The sequence below is a fragment of the Hypanus sabinus genome, chromosome 4 (assembly GCF_030144855.1).
Source record: "Hypanus sabinus isolate sHypSab1 chromosome 4, sHypSab1.hap1, whole genome shotgun sequence".
NCBI classification, from domain to species: domain Eukaryota; kingdom Metazoa; phylum Chordata; class Chondrichthyes; order Myliobatiformes; family Dasyatidae; genus Hypanus; species Hypanus sabinus.
The window spans coordinates 44,578,260-44,596,524 of NC_082709.1; the positions used below are offsets into that span (position 1 = coordinate 44,578,260).

General features: G+C 37.1%; 1 protein-coding gene across 2 annotated transcripts in view; it reads left to right on the top strand.

The window, feature by feature from the left end:
- The window catches only part of LOC132392704 (inactive phospholipase C-like protein 1), a 296,868-nt gene that overhangs the window by 203,522 nt on the left and 75,081 nt on the right, over positions 1 to 18,265 (top strand). For both annotated transcript variants that reach the window (XM_059966960.1, XM_059966959.1), the window contains exon 3: positions 852 to 1,055. In XM_059966960.1, the coding sequence (XP_059822943.1) occupies positions 852 to 1,055 (204 nt within the window). The remainder of the gene's footprint in view (positions 1 to 851; positions 1,056 to 18,265) is intronic.

An 18,265-nucleotide genomic window follows, 5' to 3' on the forward strand; every position in this document is an offset into this window, starting at 1 on the left:
TATTAATGACATACATTGAGAATAATCTGTCTGTAGACATAAGAAACTACTGATGGTGGAATCTGGAGCGATAAACAAATTGCTAGGGGAAATTAGTGAGTTGAACAGTATCTGTGTGGGTGGGGATGGAATTATTGACCTTTTGTGTCTAGATCCTTCATCAGAGAGTGGTGGTCATGTTTCATTCCATATTTGGTTGTACAGTTAAAATTCTCATAAACTGGATCCAAAGTCAGGTAGAGGACCATCCTAACTGATAAAAAGGTGAAAGTTTATATGAGGAGTGGGAGGCAGCAGTGGATATCAAAAGTTGTACATGAAGCGAACAATAACAGTGAACAGAAAAGTAGCATTACTTTTCTTGGTCATGGTTCAGAAAATCAGGGCTACATTAAAAAGCTGTCATCAGACTAAATTGAATACAACATTGCTTAAAAATGTGTTCTTGAAGTTCTTTTTTCTTTGTGGAGATCTTTAAGTGATTTAAGGGAGTTAGGAAATTGCTGGTCAAAGAAGTGATAAGCATCTGATTAAAGATTTTTAATGTAATTTGAGTTGGTGCATGTTGATTTTAAGTGCATCAACTTAAAATGAAAGAAATTAGAGTTGTAGGATTTGGCTATGGTTATTTCAAAGGTACAACCTTAGATACACAGCCCTTTTTGTTAGATTATTTGTCACACTTTTTTTAGTTTGCAATTCCATAAATTGAAAAAAAATTAGTTTAAAATGTTTTCTCACTCTCCTAGCAAACAGTATTTATTTTTTTGTGAAACTATTGTCATACTGGTTATTTATAAAATGGCTCAATATGTCTTGATTGCTTGCTTGGTTCATTTTTTTCTGTACAGAATGCTATAGTCTCTCTTAAGGAAATATGTGGATTAGCTCCCACTGCCAATCTGTCTCAGTGCGTACTGACCCTGTCATCAAGATTATTGAACGGCGACAACACTTCTGTAGTAACACTCAACATGAAGAATGAGTATCCCTATTTGGAGTCCAAGGGAACATTAAATGATGTGCAAAGGAAGGTTCTGTCATCATATGATCTGGTAGGCATGTTTTATTTTCAATATGCAAACCAAAGAACATTCATATGTTTTACATTATTTTAGATATGTTGGTCATTTAAGTATTTGCATTGTTATTTGTGTGGACAATATAGTTATTTTCCAGAATACCAAAAAATGTAGGATTTATGAGGATTTTGTCAAACCTCACAGGGCTGAGTTATAGTGAGAGGTTGAGCAGTCTGGCAATGCATTCATTGAAACGTAGCAGAATGAGGTGTGATCTTATAAGGATCTATAAATTCATAAGGAATAGGGTGAATGTATACAGTACAAAGTCTTTTTCCCAGGGGAAGGGAATCAAAGCCTAGAGGGTATGAAAGGGGCAAAAAGTTAAAAGGGACCCAAGGGGCATCTTCTTCACGCAGAAGGTGATGTGTGTGTGGAATTTACTGCCAGAGAAAGTAGTAGAGATGGATACAATTGCAACATTTAGACAACATTTAGGCAGGTACATGAATAGAAAATGTTTTTATGGATATAGGTTAAACATGGACAAATGGAAATAGCATTGATTGGCATCTTGGTCAGCTTGGATCATTTGGCCAGAGGACCTGCCTCTGATCTGTATGACTAATTAAAAAAAATAAATTTTAGTTTTTGATTTAACTAAGTAATTGGAGTAGTGGGTGGGATATTTATTTTTATGTACAAAGTGTCCCTATTTGGAAACTAGCTTTGCACTTAATCTATAATACTGCTGATTGTAACCAATTTTAAGAAATGTTAAAGAGGGTATAATTTAAAGTGAGAAGGTAAGATTTAAAAATGACCTGAGGGGCAACTTTTTCACATTTATACAGGTATTTATATGGAATGAGCTGCTACGGTCAAAGTCAAGGCTGAGTTTATTATCATATGCACAAATGAAAACCTCGCAGCAGCATCAAAGGCACATTGCATCATTTAAGAAGCAATCACAAGAAAAATACAAATTATACACAATTTTTACAAGAAAGAACATAATTAGAATAAAGAAACATTGCCCACTTTAGTCAAAGTCATGTGAGTCAGTATGGACGCATTGGGCTGGAGGGGTTGTTTTCTCTATAGCTTTGACACTATTTCAGAATCGGGTTTATTATTACTGATGTATCTCATGAAATTTGCTGTTTTGTGGCAGCATTACTAAGTCACTTATCTTCTTAAGTCTGTAATTTTCTACCAGTTAATATTAATTTAGAAAGTTCATAGATCAATTCATTTTATTTTTACTTATAATTTATAGCTTATAATATAAATTATAATCTATAAATAAAGTAAACTCCAGCTGATGTGGATAAGGTAAGTAAAAGAAAATAAATGAAAAATGCTCAGTTCTCTTTCTTGAACCATATGTTCAGTTGTCAGTTATGGTGCAAGAGGACAAGTTGTTCTGCAGCTTGATTTCCCATTAGGAAAGAAAAATGAGAACAGATTCTGCACAATGTGGATGCTGGCTACATGGCCCTGCACTTTTCCCAAGGGTGTACTTGCTTTTGAGGGATCAATTGACCAGGAATGTTGATTGCCAATGTCTGCTCTGTGAAGATCTGTGGGATCAGCTGACCAGGAAGCTTGATTGCTATGGCCACTCCTTGAAGCACAGTGAACTGCAACAATAACTGGGTCTCATATAGTTAATCCTGAGGCCAAACACCTGGAATACTTTGATAACTTTCGACTGATCGCTGCTGTTAATGCCTTTTGAATGCCATCTGCAGTACTGTGCAGAAGTCTTAGACACATGCATATAGCTAGGGTGCCTGAGGCTTTTGCACAGTACTGTATTTGTCAAAGTGGAGCTAAGAGCAAGTTAGTAACTCTGGCAGGGGCAAAGGATCTTGGGAATGGTGAGGATGGAGCGCCATGGGAGAGGAGTGAGACAGGTGGTATAGATGGAGTGCCAGAGACGATAGTGGGTGTGGGTTGGTGTAGGTGCAGGCACACCCAGCTCTGAGACACCAGGCAAGGTCATTTGATTCCAAACAATTATTTTTACTGATCATTCCAGGTGTCAGATAATATGGAAGGATAGACAGAAAGGTAAGGGAAGTGGGGTAGCCCTCTTACTTATGGATGAGATCAGGATAATATTGAGGAATGATATAAGATCTAAGGAACTGTTGAATATACCTGGATAGAGATTAGGAATAGTAAAGGGAAAAATTTTTAGTGTGAGTCACCAAATAATACAACTACAGTGGCACAGGTAATGAACCAAGGAATATTTGATGCATGTAAGAATGCAATGGCAGTTGTTATGGGGGATTTTACCTTGCACATAGCTTGAGTGAGTCAAGTTAGTTGAGGCAGACTTGAGGAGAACTTCATAGAATACATCCTTGATAACTTTCTTGAAGTGCATTTTACTGAACCAACAGAGGAACATGCTAGCTTAAATCTGGTCTTGTGCAATGAGACAAGTAAAATTAATAATCTTGTAGTTTGAGATCCTCTTGAAAAACAGTGATCACAGTATGAGTGAATTTCTCTTACAAATGGTGAGGGCAATAGTTCAATCAAAAACTAGTACATTATGCCTAAACAAAGGAGACCTCAACAGGAAGAGGGAGAATTTGTTGGGAACACAGGCTACATGGTGGGACATACCAGGAAGAGCTGAAGACTTTCAGAGATTTTTCACAGTATTCAATAGAAGTATATTCCAGTTAAAAGCGAAGACAGTAAGGACGGGGAGAGTTAGCCTTGGAAACTCAGGAAATAAAGGAATGCATCAAACTAAAAGTTCATGCATACGAAGTTGACAAGAGTAGCGGGAAACTGGAAGATTAGAAAAACTTTTAAAAGCAACAAAGAATCCTAAGAAATCAGTAAGGAAAGAGAAGATATATTATGAAAATAAATCAGCACAAAATATAAGAGAAACCAGTAAAAGGTTTTATAATTACATAAAGCAGAAAAGCATGGCTAAAGTGAACATAGGTTCCTTGGAAAATGAGAAAGAGGAATTCTTATTTGATAATGTGGAATTAACCAAGGTTTTGAATGACAATCTTGTGTCAGTCTTCATGTGAAGGACATGTCCAACATGCCAAATAGAGATATTATGGATGTGATGAGAGATGAGGACTTCATAAAACTATGTTTCCTAAAGAGGTGGTGCTGAGCAAACTAGTGGACTTAAAGGATGTTGGAACTATCTAGGTCCCAAGGCTGCATGTGGAGTACTGTCTCTGGTTTCATAATTTGAGTAAAGATACACTGGCTTTGGAGATTCACTGGATTGATTCTGGTGTGTGTGGGGGGGTGCATCTCAGAGCAGAGATTGATTCACCTGGGATTACGCACACTGGAATTCAGAAGAATGAGAGTTGATCTTATAGAAACATAAAATTTTGGAAGAGTTATATAAGTTAGAGGCAGGAAAGTTGTTTACACAGATAAGTAAGACTAGAACTAAAGGACGTAGCTACAGGATTCAGGAGAGTAGTTTTAGGATGGAGATAAGGAGAAACCTCTTCTGCTAGAGAGTAGTAGATATGTGGAATTTTCTGCCTAGTGAAGCAGTAGGTGCTACCTCATTAAATATCTTTAAGAAACAGTTAGACAGATTTTTGCTTAGCAGGGAAATTAGGTTCTGGAGAAAATGCAAGAGGCGGAGTTGAGTCCACAGCCAGATCCGAAATGATCTTATTGAGTGGTTGGGCAAGCTCGACGGACCCGCTTCAGTGTTTCTCTCTCTGCACTTAGGCCATATCTGAACCAGGTGACAAGTAGCATCAATGGTCGAGGCGTGGAAACCTCGTTCTTTGAAGAAGGAGGACATCTTTAATGTCCTGCAGAGGAAAGCCTCATCCTGGAAACATGCGGTGGAGACAAAGTAGCTGAGAAAAGGAAATAGCATTTTTATGGGAGACAGAGTGAGAAGAGGTATAGTCAAGATAGTCATAGGTATCAGTAAGTTTATAAAAAGATGCCGGTCAACAATTTGTCCCTAGAGGTAGAGACAGAGAGATCAAGAAAGGGGAGAGAGGTGTCAGAAATGGACAAAGTGAATTTTTGGTTCAGAGTTGGAATCAAAATTGATTAAATTGATTAGCTCAGCATGGGTGGATGAAGCAGCACTAATGCAGTTGTCTGTAGCACAGAAAGAGTTGGGGAACGTTACCAGGGAAGGCTTGGAACATGGACTGTTCCATGTAGGCAACAAAAAGGCAGGTATAGCTGAGGCTCATGCATGTGCCCATGGCCACCCCTTGAGTTTGGAGAAACTGTGATGAGTCAAAGGTGAAATTGTTGAGTGTGAGAACCAGTTCTGCTAGACAGCGGTGGATGGTGGCGGAGGGGAACTGGTTATTCTTTTGTCCAAAGGGAAGCAGAGAGCTTTAAGGCCTTCTTGGTGGGGGATAAAAATGTATAGGTGCTGACATCCATGGTGAAAATGAGGTGATCAGGGCCAGAGAACTGAAAGTTGTTGAGGAGATTGAGAACATGTGAATTGTCACAGATGTTTGTGGGAAGAGACTAAGTTAAGGGGAAGAGAATGGAGTTGAGGTATAAAGACACAAGTTCATTGAGGCACAAGCAGACAGAGACAATGGGTCTACCTGGACAAAAGGGTTTGTGGATCTTGGGTAGAAGGTAGAAACGAGCAGTGCAGGGTAAGGGAACTATGAGTTTGGTGGCAGTGGATGAGGATTTGAAATAGACAGACTGGTGAATTGGGCTGACAGATAGCAGAAGAAGACATTAGAAACTTTAGATGCTGGAATCTGGAGCAACAGACAATCTGCTGGAAGAAATCAGTCGGTCGAGCAGCATCAATAGGAGGAAAGCAAAATTGTTGACACCGGGCCTAACCTCTGCATTAAGACTGAGAGAAGGAAAGTCAAGATGGCTCACATAGAAGGGAGAAGGGGAGTAGCAAGAAAGGATTCTGAGGAAATTTCAGGGCAGATGAATGACAGATTGAGGCAGACAGAAGAAAAAGAGAAAAACAGATTAAGCACAATGGGGAGAGTGCAGTGTGAAGAGGGAGGCAGCTGCTGGAGAAAGATAAGCAGGAACACAAAGGACTACCAGTTCTGGGTTCTGATAAGCAAGTGAGAATGGTCATGCACTTTGGGAGAAGGAATACTGGCGTGGACTATTTTTTAAACAAGGAGCAAATTCAGAAATCAATGCTGTAAAGGGATTTGGAATTTCTTCTGCAGGATTCTTCAACATTAACTTGCAAGTTGAGTTGGTGTTAAGGAAGGCAGAAACAATTTAGCATTCATTTCGAGAGGACTAGAACAGGCATGGGCAAACTACGGCCCGGGGGCCATATGCGGCCCGTTAAGCTTTTTAATCCGGCCCGCAGAACTTGATGAAATTATATTAATAAACCTTGTTAACGTTTTTTCCCCGCAATTCTGGCATTTTCCCAATAGATGACGCACTCTGTATACATTGACCTTTGTTGAGGTGCAGCGTATTACTCCACATTTGCGCTTTACTCTTTGTTCGGCTCGACCTATTTGTGTGAACAGGCGTTCAGCGTCATGAACATCAACAAAGCCAGCCACAGATCCAAGTTAACTGACCAACACCTCAGATCCATCCTGAGAATCGCCACAACAAAACTAAATCCAGACTTTGATGTGCTGGCTAAAAAGGGAGACCAACAACACTGTTCCCACTGAAATTAAAAATAAGTTTCTTCGTTGTGTTATGTAAAAAATGCATTTGAAAATATTTTTTTCAATAAGCCTTACATGTTACATGTCATTTCTGTTAAGTGATGGACATAAGTAGTGCGCAGGTGCACGTACGTTCTCAAAATAAAAAATGCGCTCCAGATCAAATAACGCGCTCCGCATACTGGCGCGCTGTCACTGTTCTGTCCTTGTGCTGGTCGTTGTTGAGTTTTGGCACAGGGGACAATTGAATAAGAAGGAGCAGGACAAGTAGACCTGCATCTCCTACCGTTTTTGAAATAAAGACAGTCAGGAGGAGAGTGATGATGATAATATCTTGAAGGATAACAGAATTTTCAGTGCTTTAAAATAATAACTGTTACTATTAAAAAAAGCTGTATTTTATTCATTTAATTTTCAGTGTTTTAAAAGTCATTTCAATAATTAGCTAAATACCATGGGACTTCAAAGACAGATATTTTGTTGTAATGCATTTGTTCATTTTCAATTGAAATTAAAGCACATGTTTTCTACATATCCCATGATATTTTATTTTCTCTTATGAGGTGTATTACCAAAACACTCAGTCCATCTGCTCCTGGTCCGGCCCCCCTGTCAAATTTTAGAACCCTTTGTGGCCCACAAGTCAAAAAGTTTGCCCACCCCTGGACTAGAATATAAAACCAAGGATGCTTATCAAGTACTGTCTGGCCAACACCTTATCCACAAACCTGCCTGTCCAGGTAGACCCATTGTCTCAGCTTGCTGCTGCCCCATGGAACTCATTTCTGCATAACTTGACACTGTTTTATCCCTCCTTGTTCAATCCCTTCCCACCTATGTTTGTGACACTTCTCAAGCTTTGAATTTTTTCAATGATGTTAAATTCCCTGGTCCTCACTGCCTTATTTTCACCATGGATGTCCATCCCTATGTATCTCCATCCCCCACCAGGAAGGTCTCAAAGCTCTCCGTTTCTTTTTGGATTCCAGACCTAACTAGTTCCCCTCTACCACTACTCTCCTCCATCTAGCAGAATTAGTCTTTACTCTTAATAATTTCTCCTTTGGCTCCTCCTACTTCCTCCAAACCAAAGGAGTAGCTATGGGCACCTGTATGGGTCCCAGCTATGCCTGCCTTTTTGTTGGCTTTGTGAAACAGTCCATATTCCAAGCCTATATGGGTATCCAACCCCCACTTTTCCTTCACTACATCAATGACTGCATTGGTGCTGCTTCCTGCACGCATGCTGAGCTCATTGATTTCACTAACTTTGCCTCCATCTTTCACCCTGCCCTCAAATTTACCTGATTCATTTCCAACACCTCCCTCCCCTTTCTTGATCTTTCTGTCTCTATCTCTGGAGACGGCTTATCTACTGATATCTACTATAAGTCTATGGACTCTCACAACTACCTGGACTACTCCTCTTCTCAGCCTGTCTCTTGCAAAAATGCCACCCCCTTCTCGCAATTCCTCCAACTCTGCCGCATCTGCTCTCAGGATGAGGCTTTTCATTCCAGGATGAAGGAGATGTCTTCCTTTTTTTTAAAAAGGAGCTTCCCCCCTACACGACTCCCTTGTCCATTCGTTCCCCCCCCCCCAATCCCTTCCCACTGATCTCCCTCCTGGCACTTATCCTTGTAAGCGGAACAAGTGCTACACCTGCCCCTACACTTCTTCCCTCACCACCATTCAGGGCCCCAGACAGTCCAGGGCTCAGGCAATTTCTACAATAACCTACCATATGGTCCTAGAGGACTGCTTGACAGGCCCTGGGGATTCATCTATCCTAGTTTTCCTCAGGGCAGCAAGCACCACCTCCTCTGTAATCCGCATATGTTCCATGACCTCACTGCTGTTTTGCTTCAGTTCTATAGAAACTGTGTCTGTCTCCCAAGAAGTTTCAGATGTAAAGCATTCATTTAAGCTCTCCCCATTTCTTTCAGTTTCATGTGTAGATGACTACATTGATCTTCAAGATGAACAATTTTGTCCCTTGCTGTTATTAGATCTGTCAAAACGCTTGTCTGCTAGTGCAACCTTATGCCTTCTTTAAACCCTTCTTATTTTCCTCCTAAGTATTCTCTTGCATATCCTGTATTCCTCAAATACCTCATTTGTTCCTGGAAATACTAATGCCATGTTATAAAACAATCTTGCCTTGTAAATCTCCTTAGTGTACCCTCTCATCTTAAAGCTATGCTCCTTAGCATTTGACATCTCTACCCCTGGAAAAAGACTGCCATCTAGGAGAGCTTTTGCTTTCTTTTTCTTGATACTGTATTAGTGAGTTTAAAAAAAAAGACTAGAAAGTTGACGAAGCATTGATCTTGACAGTGAACAAAGTATATTAGAAATTCTTAAGTATCACAGTTTATAACTTCATGGGAAGGCTGGAATCATTCCTGGAATGGAATCATAGGAAATAAGTGTGAAGGAATTAAAGAAAAGAAGCTCTTAAAGTACAGCACTGAAAAGGAACAAAAATTCTTTTTGATGAAGAGTCTACCTGAAACTGTCTTTTCTCATTTCAGATACTGATCGTCTGCTATGTATTCCTGGCATTTCCATTTTAATTTGCATTTTTTAAATTAAAGGAAATGAGGCAACATTTCTTTATTAAAAAATATTTTTTTTTCTTTTTTATTGAAGGAAAGTTGTTCCAACCAGGAATTGGTTAGAATTAGACAGAATGAAAGAAAATAGGAAAAATAAATTGTTGTATAGTGTAGATACAAATCTACTATGTAGTTAAAAAGATATAATTGTTTGCTACTTATAAAAGGTGAGAAGGAAAACAGTTTGAGAGCAGAGAAAATTAAGTTGTCTGTTGTCTGCAATAATTTAACAAATGAAAATATTAATACTATAAAGGGATTAAGTATATACTTGGAAGCACTAGATTCTGCAGATGATGGAAATCATGAGCAACACACACAAACTGCACGTGTGGCCTGGTGAAGGATCACAATCTGAAATGTTGATTGTTCATTTCCCCTCATAGATGTTGCCTGACCTGCTGAGATTTTTCACCATTTTATGTTTGTTGCTTAAGTATATAATCGGTGAGATAAATAAGATGGGTGAAATATTCAACTAACTAAGACATTTTTAGAATGGCAGTAACCTCACAATTTTATGGTGTTTGATGCAGACTTTTTGTTTCTGTCTTAGAGAATGCTGAATAGCCTAGGCAGAACAGATTACAACAGATCATTAGTGTTGCTTTTCACCACAGATTGAATTATACATCTTAGAAAATAACATATATACCCAGCAGATCAATTTGCATCTCTGAAGAAAGCAAAATAGATATACCTACAGATTTTAATTCACACTCATACAATAATGAGACTTATAGGACACTTCAGTATGCCTTTCTAAATATGCCAGCCATTCTTCTTCCAGTACTGGATTCAGGAGAGGCGATTGGGGTGGTCGTGAATCAAGGCTTACTAACATCGGTAAAAACACAAAATACTGGCAGAACTCAGCAGGCCAGACAGCATCTATGGGAGGAGGTAGTGACAACGTTTTGGCCCGAAACGTCTGGGCTGCTGAGTTCTGCCAGTATTTTGTGTTTTTATTTTTTTCCAGCATCTGCAGATTCACTCGTGTTACTAGCATCAGTAGTGGTCTTCTCAAATGTAATTGGGGGAAGTGGAAGAAGGAAAGGATAAGCCTAGCTCATGTTGTCAGAGTGGATGAAACAGGACCCAAGAATATGGAAAGGGATCACTGGATTTAGATCAGTAACAGCAGCGTTATATGAGCTTGGGATCAGGGACAGAAACCATTATAGAGTTTATGGTGGTGAAGTCAGAGACAGAGCTGGCATAAAGAACTTTGGACTGAGTGTTGGGGGTTGAGAGATGTAGCAAAGAAAGAGGGGTGATCACAGAGTTTAGGAGAGTGTGGAACAGTGGTTCAGGGAACAGACTAGACGTAACGGTAGTTTGCAGACAGTGTTGTTTCAGTGACGTATGATTGCCCAAGCTTGAAGATTAATAGTTTACTTGCCTTGAAGGTGTCCCAGTTTAGTGTTGCAGTTTTTTTAAAAACCTTTTTCATTAAGTTTTCAGATGATTACAGAAAGAAAAAAAAATACCCTTCCCCCCTCCCCTTAGCTCCTCCCCCCTAACATCCCTATAGAAAAAAAAGAAAGAAAGAGTGCCTGGATATCAGAAGATCCCCACATGCTCCACAGAGTTCATAATAACTTTAGTATATATATTTCTTTCTTTCCCCAAATAACCAATTATTTTATCTTCAGAGCACCTATATATTTAATCCTGTCTTTTGTAAATAAGGCGCCAAATTTTCAAAAATGTTTTGTATTTATCTCTTAAATTATAAGTAATTTTTTCAAGTGGAATACAGCTGGAAATTTCATTCTTCCAATGATCTATACTTAAATATGCATCCGATTTCCAAGTAACTGCAATAGCCTTTTTGGCTACTGCCAGTGCAAATTTTATAAATTCTTTTTGGGTTTCGATTTTATCCCTTCAATTTCACCTAATAAAAATAATATTGGATTATGTGGAAGTTGTGTTCCAATAATTTGTTCCAATAAAACTCTTAAATTTGTCCAAAAAGGTTGAATTTTAGAACAAGTAGAATGTAAAAAAGTACCAATTTCTTGGTTACATCGGAAACACTGATCAGATATATTTGGATTTAATTTATTTATTTTTTGTGGTGTAATATATAATTGATGTAAAAAATTATATTGCACTAATCTTAACCAGACATTTATTGTATTTGTCATACTATCAAGACATAGTCTTGACCAATTTGTTTCTTCAATTTTAATATTCAAGTCACTTCCCCATTTTTGTTTTGGCTTATGGACTCCTTGTTGCCTGTTTTTGAATCAAGCTATACATACAAGAAATAAATTTTTTAGTTTTTCCTTTTTGAATTAAAGTTTCTATTTCACTAGATTTTGGCAATAACATTATTTGACCTAATTTTTCTCTTAAATAAGCCCTTAATTGGAAGTAACAAAAAAGAGTGTTGTTTGATACTTTATATTTATTCTTTAATTGATCAAATGACATTAATATACCTCCTTCAAAACAATCTCCTATATATCTAATCCCTTTTTGAAACCAGTTGTATATAAGTTGGTTATCCATTGTAAAAGGAATAAATTTGTTTTGAAATAAAGATCTCTTTGCTAATAAAGATTTCTTTATCTCATCATCAATATTTATCTTATTCCATAAATCAATCAAATGTTTTAATATTGGAGATTCTTTCTTTTCCCGTATCCATTTAGATTCCCACTTATATATAAAATCTTCTGGTATATTTTCTCCTATTTTATCTAGTTCTATTCTAATCCATGCCGGTTTATCTTCATCAAAAAAAGATGCAATAAATCTAAGTTGATTTGCTTTATAATAATTTTTAAAGTTTGGAAGTTGTAACCCTCTGAGGTCAAATTTCCATGTCAATTTTTCCAACAATATTCTTGACATCTTACCTTTCCAAAGAAACTTCCTCACATATTTATTTAAAAAAACTTCTGGGGTAATTGTATTGGTAGTGATTGAAATAAGTATTGTAGTCTAGGGAATACATTCATTCTTACGGTATTTACTCTACCTACTAATGTTATTGATAATATCATCCATTTATCAAAATCTTCTTGAATTTTTTTCAATAATGGTAAGTAATTTAATTTGTATAAGTTCTTTATATCATTATCGACTCTTATACCTAAATATTTTATACCATTTGTCGGCCGTCTAAATTGAGTTATTAATCGACATTGACTATAATCTCCTTTAGTAAGACGTAAAATTTCACTTTTATCCCAATTTATTTTGTAACCTGATATTTTCCCATATTCTTCTAATCTATAGGATAATTTACGCAATGAGTACAATGGGTTTGTTAAATAAAGCAGAACATCATCAGCAAATAAGTTAATCTTGTATTCTTCCTGATTAACTCTGAAACCCTTTATATCTGGGTCCATTCTAATTAATTCAGCTAATGGTTCTATCGACAACACAAATAAAGCAGGTGATAATGGACAACCTTGCCTAGTTGACCTTGTTAACTGAAATGATGTTGAAATTTGACCATTTGTCACTACTTTAGCTTTAGGATTAATATTTAATGTTTTGATCCATTTTATAAAAGATATCCCTAATCCATATTTTTCCAGTACCTTAAATAAAAAATCCCATTCCAATCTATCAAATGTTTTTTCTGCATCTAAAGCAACTACCACACTCATTTCCTCCCTCTTTTGAGTCAAATGAATTATACTAAATAACCGAGTTACATTATCTGCCGATTGTCTATTTTTAAAAAATCCTGTTTGATCCATATGTATTAATTTTGGTAAGTATTTAGATATTCTGTTAGATAAAATTTTTGCTATTATTTTATAATCAGTATTTAACAAAGAAATAGGTCTATATGATGTTGGCTTTAAAAGATCTCTATCTTTTTTTGGCAATACTATTAAAATAGCTGTCGAAAAAGATTCTGGAAGTTTATGCATTCTTTCCGCTTGATGTATTAACTCCATAAAAGGAGGAATTAATAAATCTTTAAACTTTTTATAAAATTCAGGCGGAAAACCACCACCTCCTGGAGATTTATTACTTTGAAATGATCCTAAAGCTTCTTCAACCTCTTTTAATGTAAAAGGCATGGCTAATTTCTTCTGTTCTTCCGTATTTAATTTTGGAAGAGTTATTTGTGATAAAAACCTTTCTATCTTGACATTATCATTTTGTGATTCTGATTTATACAATTCAGAATAAAAATTCTTGGAATTTTCATTAATTTCTAAAGGTTTATAAGTAATTTTATTTACTCTTGTTCGAATTGCAATGATCGTTTTAGAAGTCTGGTCTGTTTTTAACTGCCATGCAAGGACCTTATGTGATCTTTCACCTAGTTCATAATATCTCTGTTTAGTTCTCATAATTGCTTTTTCTGTTCGATATGTCTGAAGTGTATTATATTGTAACTTCTTATCAATAAGTTGTCTTTGTTTTTCTTCTGTCATATATCTTTGAGATTCTTTTTCTAATTTTGTAATCTCTTTTTCCAATTGATCTAATATAAATTTATCATCAACTGAATGTGAATTTGCATCTAAACAAACTGAATCTGCTTTTTGATAAAATCACAAAAATCTTGACGTTTTAGTAACATTGAATTAAATCTCCATCTATAAATTGATTCCTCTCTATCTATCATTATCATTGTCATTATCAAAGGAGAATGATCTGACAATATTCTCGCTTTATATTCCATGTTTTTCACTCTATCTTGCAGATTCGTTGATAATAAGAAAAAATCTATCCTTGAATATGTTTTATGTCTATTTGAATGAAATGAATAATCTCTTTCTTTTGGGTTAATTCTTCTCCATATATCAATCAAATTTAAGTCTTTCATCAATGATAGAGTTAATTTTGCTACTTTTAATTTTGTGACAACCTTTGTTGATCTATCTAAAACTGGATCTAAACAAAAGATAAAATCTCCACCTATTAATATTTTGTCATGTGCGTTAGCCAAATTCAAAAAGACCTCTTGTATAAATTTTACATCATTTTCGTTTGGTGCATAAATATTCATAAGAGTCCATAATTCTGAAAAAATTTGACAATGTATAATTACATATCTCCCCACCAAATCAATTAATACGTTTTGTATTTTAATTGGTAAATTTTTATTAACCAAAACTGCAACTCCTCTCACCTTTGAATTAAATGAAGCTGCAATAACATTTCCAACCCAGTCTCTTTTCAATTTCTGATGTTCTATCTCCGTTAAGTGTGTTTCTTGTAAAAAAAAGCTATATCTATTTTCATTTTTTTTTATGTATGTTAAAATTCTTTTTCTTTTCACCGGTCCATTAAGCCCATTAACATTAAAACTTAAAAAATTCAGTAAATTAGTCATTATTTTCAATTATGTTACTCAAATCTATAATAATACCTAATCTTTCAACTTTCGTGGTGTCTTGGGAAATCTTTCTAAAATTCTCCATGTTGCTATGTGTGTCCCCACCAATCATCCAGGCAGAAAGATAGAAGAAAAATAGAGTGTAAAGAAAAAAACAAAATACCCCCCTACTAATGTTGTGAAAAAAAAGAACACAACATTACTCCCCTCTATTGTATGGGTCATGGCGATCGCCATGATTACACATGTGAATCCCGTAGTAATCGATCCAAAGCTCCCCAGCCCCCCCGCAACATAAAAAAGTATATATATAAAGAAAAAAAATACTATTCTCAATTAGTATATCTGTAATTTTGCTTTTCTCCCCTATGTTTTCCTTAAATGTCCATCACTTCCATTCACTGTCTCTGTCTTCATCTTTAATCCATTACACTTGGAGATCTCTATGTGTAATTAGAAAGTATTTGGAAGTTTTTGTGCGAACTCCTCCGCTTCTCGATAATCGGTAAAAAATCTTCTTTTTCCCTCCTCCAAAAAAAATTATCAGTGTTGCTGGGTGACGCATTATAAATTTATAACCCTTTTCCCATAAAACATTTTTCACTGGGTTAAATTCCTTCTTTCTCTTCAAAAGGTTATAACTTATATCAGGATAGAAAAGAACTACCTTCTCTGCTATCATCAATGGCCCGTTTCTCTTTTTGGCGCACTGGGCAGGCACCTTCAGGATCTTTTCTTTATCTTGGTATCTTAAGCATTTTATCAAAATTGATCGTGGATTTTGGTCAGCTTGAGGTCATGACCTTAAGGCTCCATGAGCCCTTTCAATTTCAATTAGAGTTTCTCCTTCCATTTCCAATTTTTCAGGAATCCATTTTTGAAAAAAAATTATTGGATCTTCTCCTTCTATATCTTCTTTAAGTCCAACAATTTTAATATTATTTTGTCTACTAATATTTTCAAGCTTATCAACTTTTTCCAACATTTGTTTTCTTTCTGATGTACAGGCAGTAATATCATCTTCCATTTTATTCATTCTTTCAACCATGTCTTCCATTGTAGTTTCCAAATCTATAATTCTCTTTTCCATTTTTTCCTGTCTTTTTGTCATTTTCTCAAACATAATCTCCACATTTATCATTTTTTTTGGATTACTTTTAATGTGCCTAATTTACGCATTATTTGCATCAAAGTCTTTTCTATATTTCCAGAAGAACGTTTACCTCCATCTTCGTCTGATTTTTCCAGAGAATCTGACTCTCCCTCAGATTCACTTTCACTTTCGGTTTCAGTCGTAACTGGGAGTTGTAGTTCAGGTTGTTCTCGTTTGCGCATGTTCCTTCCTTCACGTTTGCGCAGTTCTCGTTGGTCTTTTTCTTTAGAAATGGTCGATGTTGCCGCAGTTTCCTGTTCTATATCGCTGGTGGTATCATGTACCTGAGCCCGCGGTTCTTTGGCAGAGGTGGGCCTTGATTCTGTTCCAACTTGTGTTGTCTTCACGGTAGTAGTTTTCTTCATCTTCTGTTTATAAGGCATTACTTGAAACAATCTGGAGTAGTTTATAAGTAACTTTTAGAAAGTATTAACTAATTTTTCTTCACTTAAACATTAATTTACTGATTTTTTACGGGAGAGCTGGGTTCCAGCGTCTTGATCCTGCATCATCACGTGACGTCCCTCCAGTGTTGCAGTTTTAAGACCTTTCTATCACATGAATGCCCAACATTGATACTCCCTGTAAGATATGGTCCAAGTTCCCCTGCAATACTCCAGCAGGCGTTGCATGGGGAAATGTGTCTCTTGTGTCCTTGATGCAGAAATAGGTCTTGGTTACAAGGGTGAGTCACAAAAAGAAGAGCTTGGTTAAATTTCCTGATTGTGTGACCCAACTGGGAAGTGTTTTCAAATGCAACTTATTTCACGTAAGATCTATTTTTAAGCTCATGTCATGGAAAAAAGTGCAATCTGATCCAATTTGTAGGCATTAATGTTTCAGGTACTTTTATCAGGGTTTGAATAATGCAGAAGTATAGAAAGGAGGAAGGTCAGATTGCCTAAAAAGGAAGGTCTAAACTATGGTGAAAAACAGGAAAGATGACATGCACGATTCCACAAGCCGAAGTAAAATAAAGGATTGGTGAGGCAACAACAATAAGGTCATTACAATAGACAACAGACAGTAGGTGCAGGAGTAGGCCATTTGGCCCTTCTAGCCAGCACCGTCATTCACTGTGATCATGGCTGATCATACACAATCAGTACCCTGTTCCTCCCCTCTCCTCATATCCCTTGACCCCGCTATCTATAAGAGCTCTATCTAACTCTCTCTTGAATGCATCCAGAGATTTGGCCTCCACTGCCTTCTGGGGCAGAGCATTCCACATAACCACCACTCTCTGGGTGAAAAAGTTTTTCTGCATCTCTGTTCTAAATGGCCTACCCCTTATTCTTCAACTGTAGCCTCTAGTTCTGGACTCGCCCATCAGCGGGAACATGCTTCCTTCCTCCAGTGTGTCCAATCCCTTAATAATCTTATATGTTTCAATCAGATCCCTTCTCATCCTTCTAAATTCCAGTGTATACAAGCCCAGTCGCTCCAATCTTTCAAAATATGTCAGTCCCGCCATTCCGGGAATTAACCTTGTGAACCTATGCTGCACTCTCTCAATAGCAAATTTGGAGACCAAAACTGCACACAGTACTCCAGGTGGAGTACTCAGCACCACAGTACTCACCAGGGCCCTGTACAGCTGCAGAAGGACCTCTTTACTTCTATACTCAATTCCGCTTGTTATAAATGCCAGCATGCCATTAGCTTTCTTCACTGCCTGCTGTACCTGCATGCTTGCTTTCATTGACTGATATACAAGAACACCTAGATCTCATTGTACTTCCCCTTTTCCTAACTTGATTCCATTTAGATAGTAATCTGCCTTCCTGTTCTTGCCACCAAAGTGGATAACCTCACATTTATCCACATTAAACTGCATCTGCCATACATTTGCCCACTCACCCAACCTGTCCAAGTCACCCTGCATTCTCATAACATCCTCCTAACATTTCACACTGCCACCCAGCTTTGTGTCATCAGCAAATTTGCTAATGTTACTTTTAATACCTTCATCTAAATCATCAATGTATATCGTAAACAGCTGCGGTCCCAGCACCGAACCTTGCGGTACCCCACTGGTCACAGCCTGCCATTCCGAAAGGGACCCATTAATCACAACTCTTTGTTTCCTGTCAGCCAGCCAATTTTCAATCCATGTCAGTACTCTGCCCCCAATACCATGTGCCCTAATATTGCCCACTAATCTCCTATGTGGGACTTTATCAAAAGTTTTCTGGAAGTCCAGGTACACTACATCCACTGGCTCTCCCTTGTCCATTTTCATAGTTACATCCTCAAAAAACTTCAGAAGATTAGTCAAGCATGATTTTCCCTTCATAAATCCACGCTGACTCGGACTGATCCTTCTACTGCTATCCAAATGTGTTGTAATTTCCTCTTTGATAATTGACTCCAGCATCTTTCCCACCACTGACATCAGGCTAACTGGTCTATAATTCCCTGTTTTCTCTCTCCCTCCTTTCTTGAAAAGTGGGACAACATTAGCCACCCTC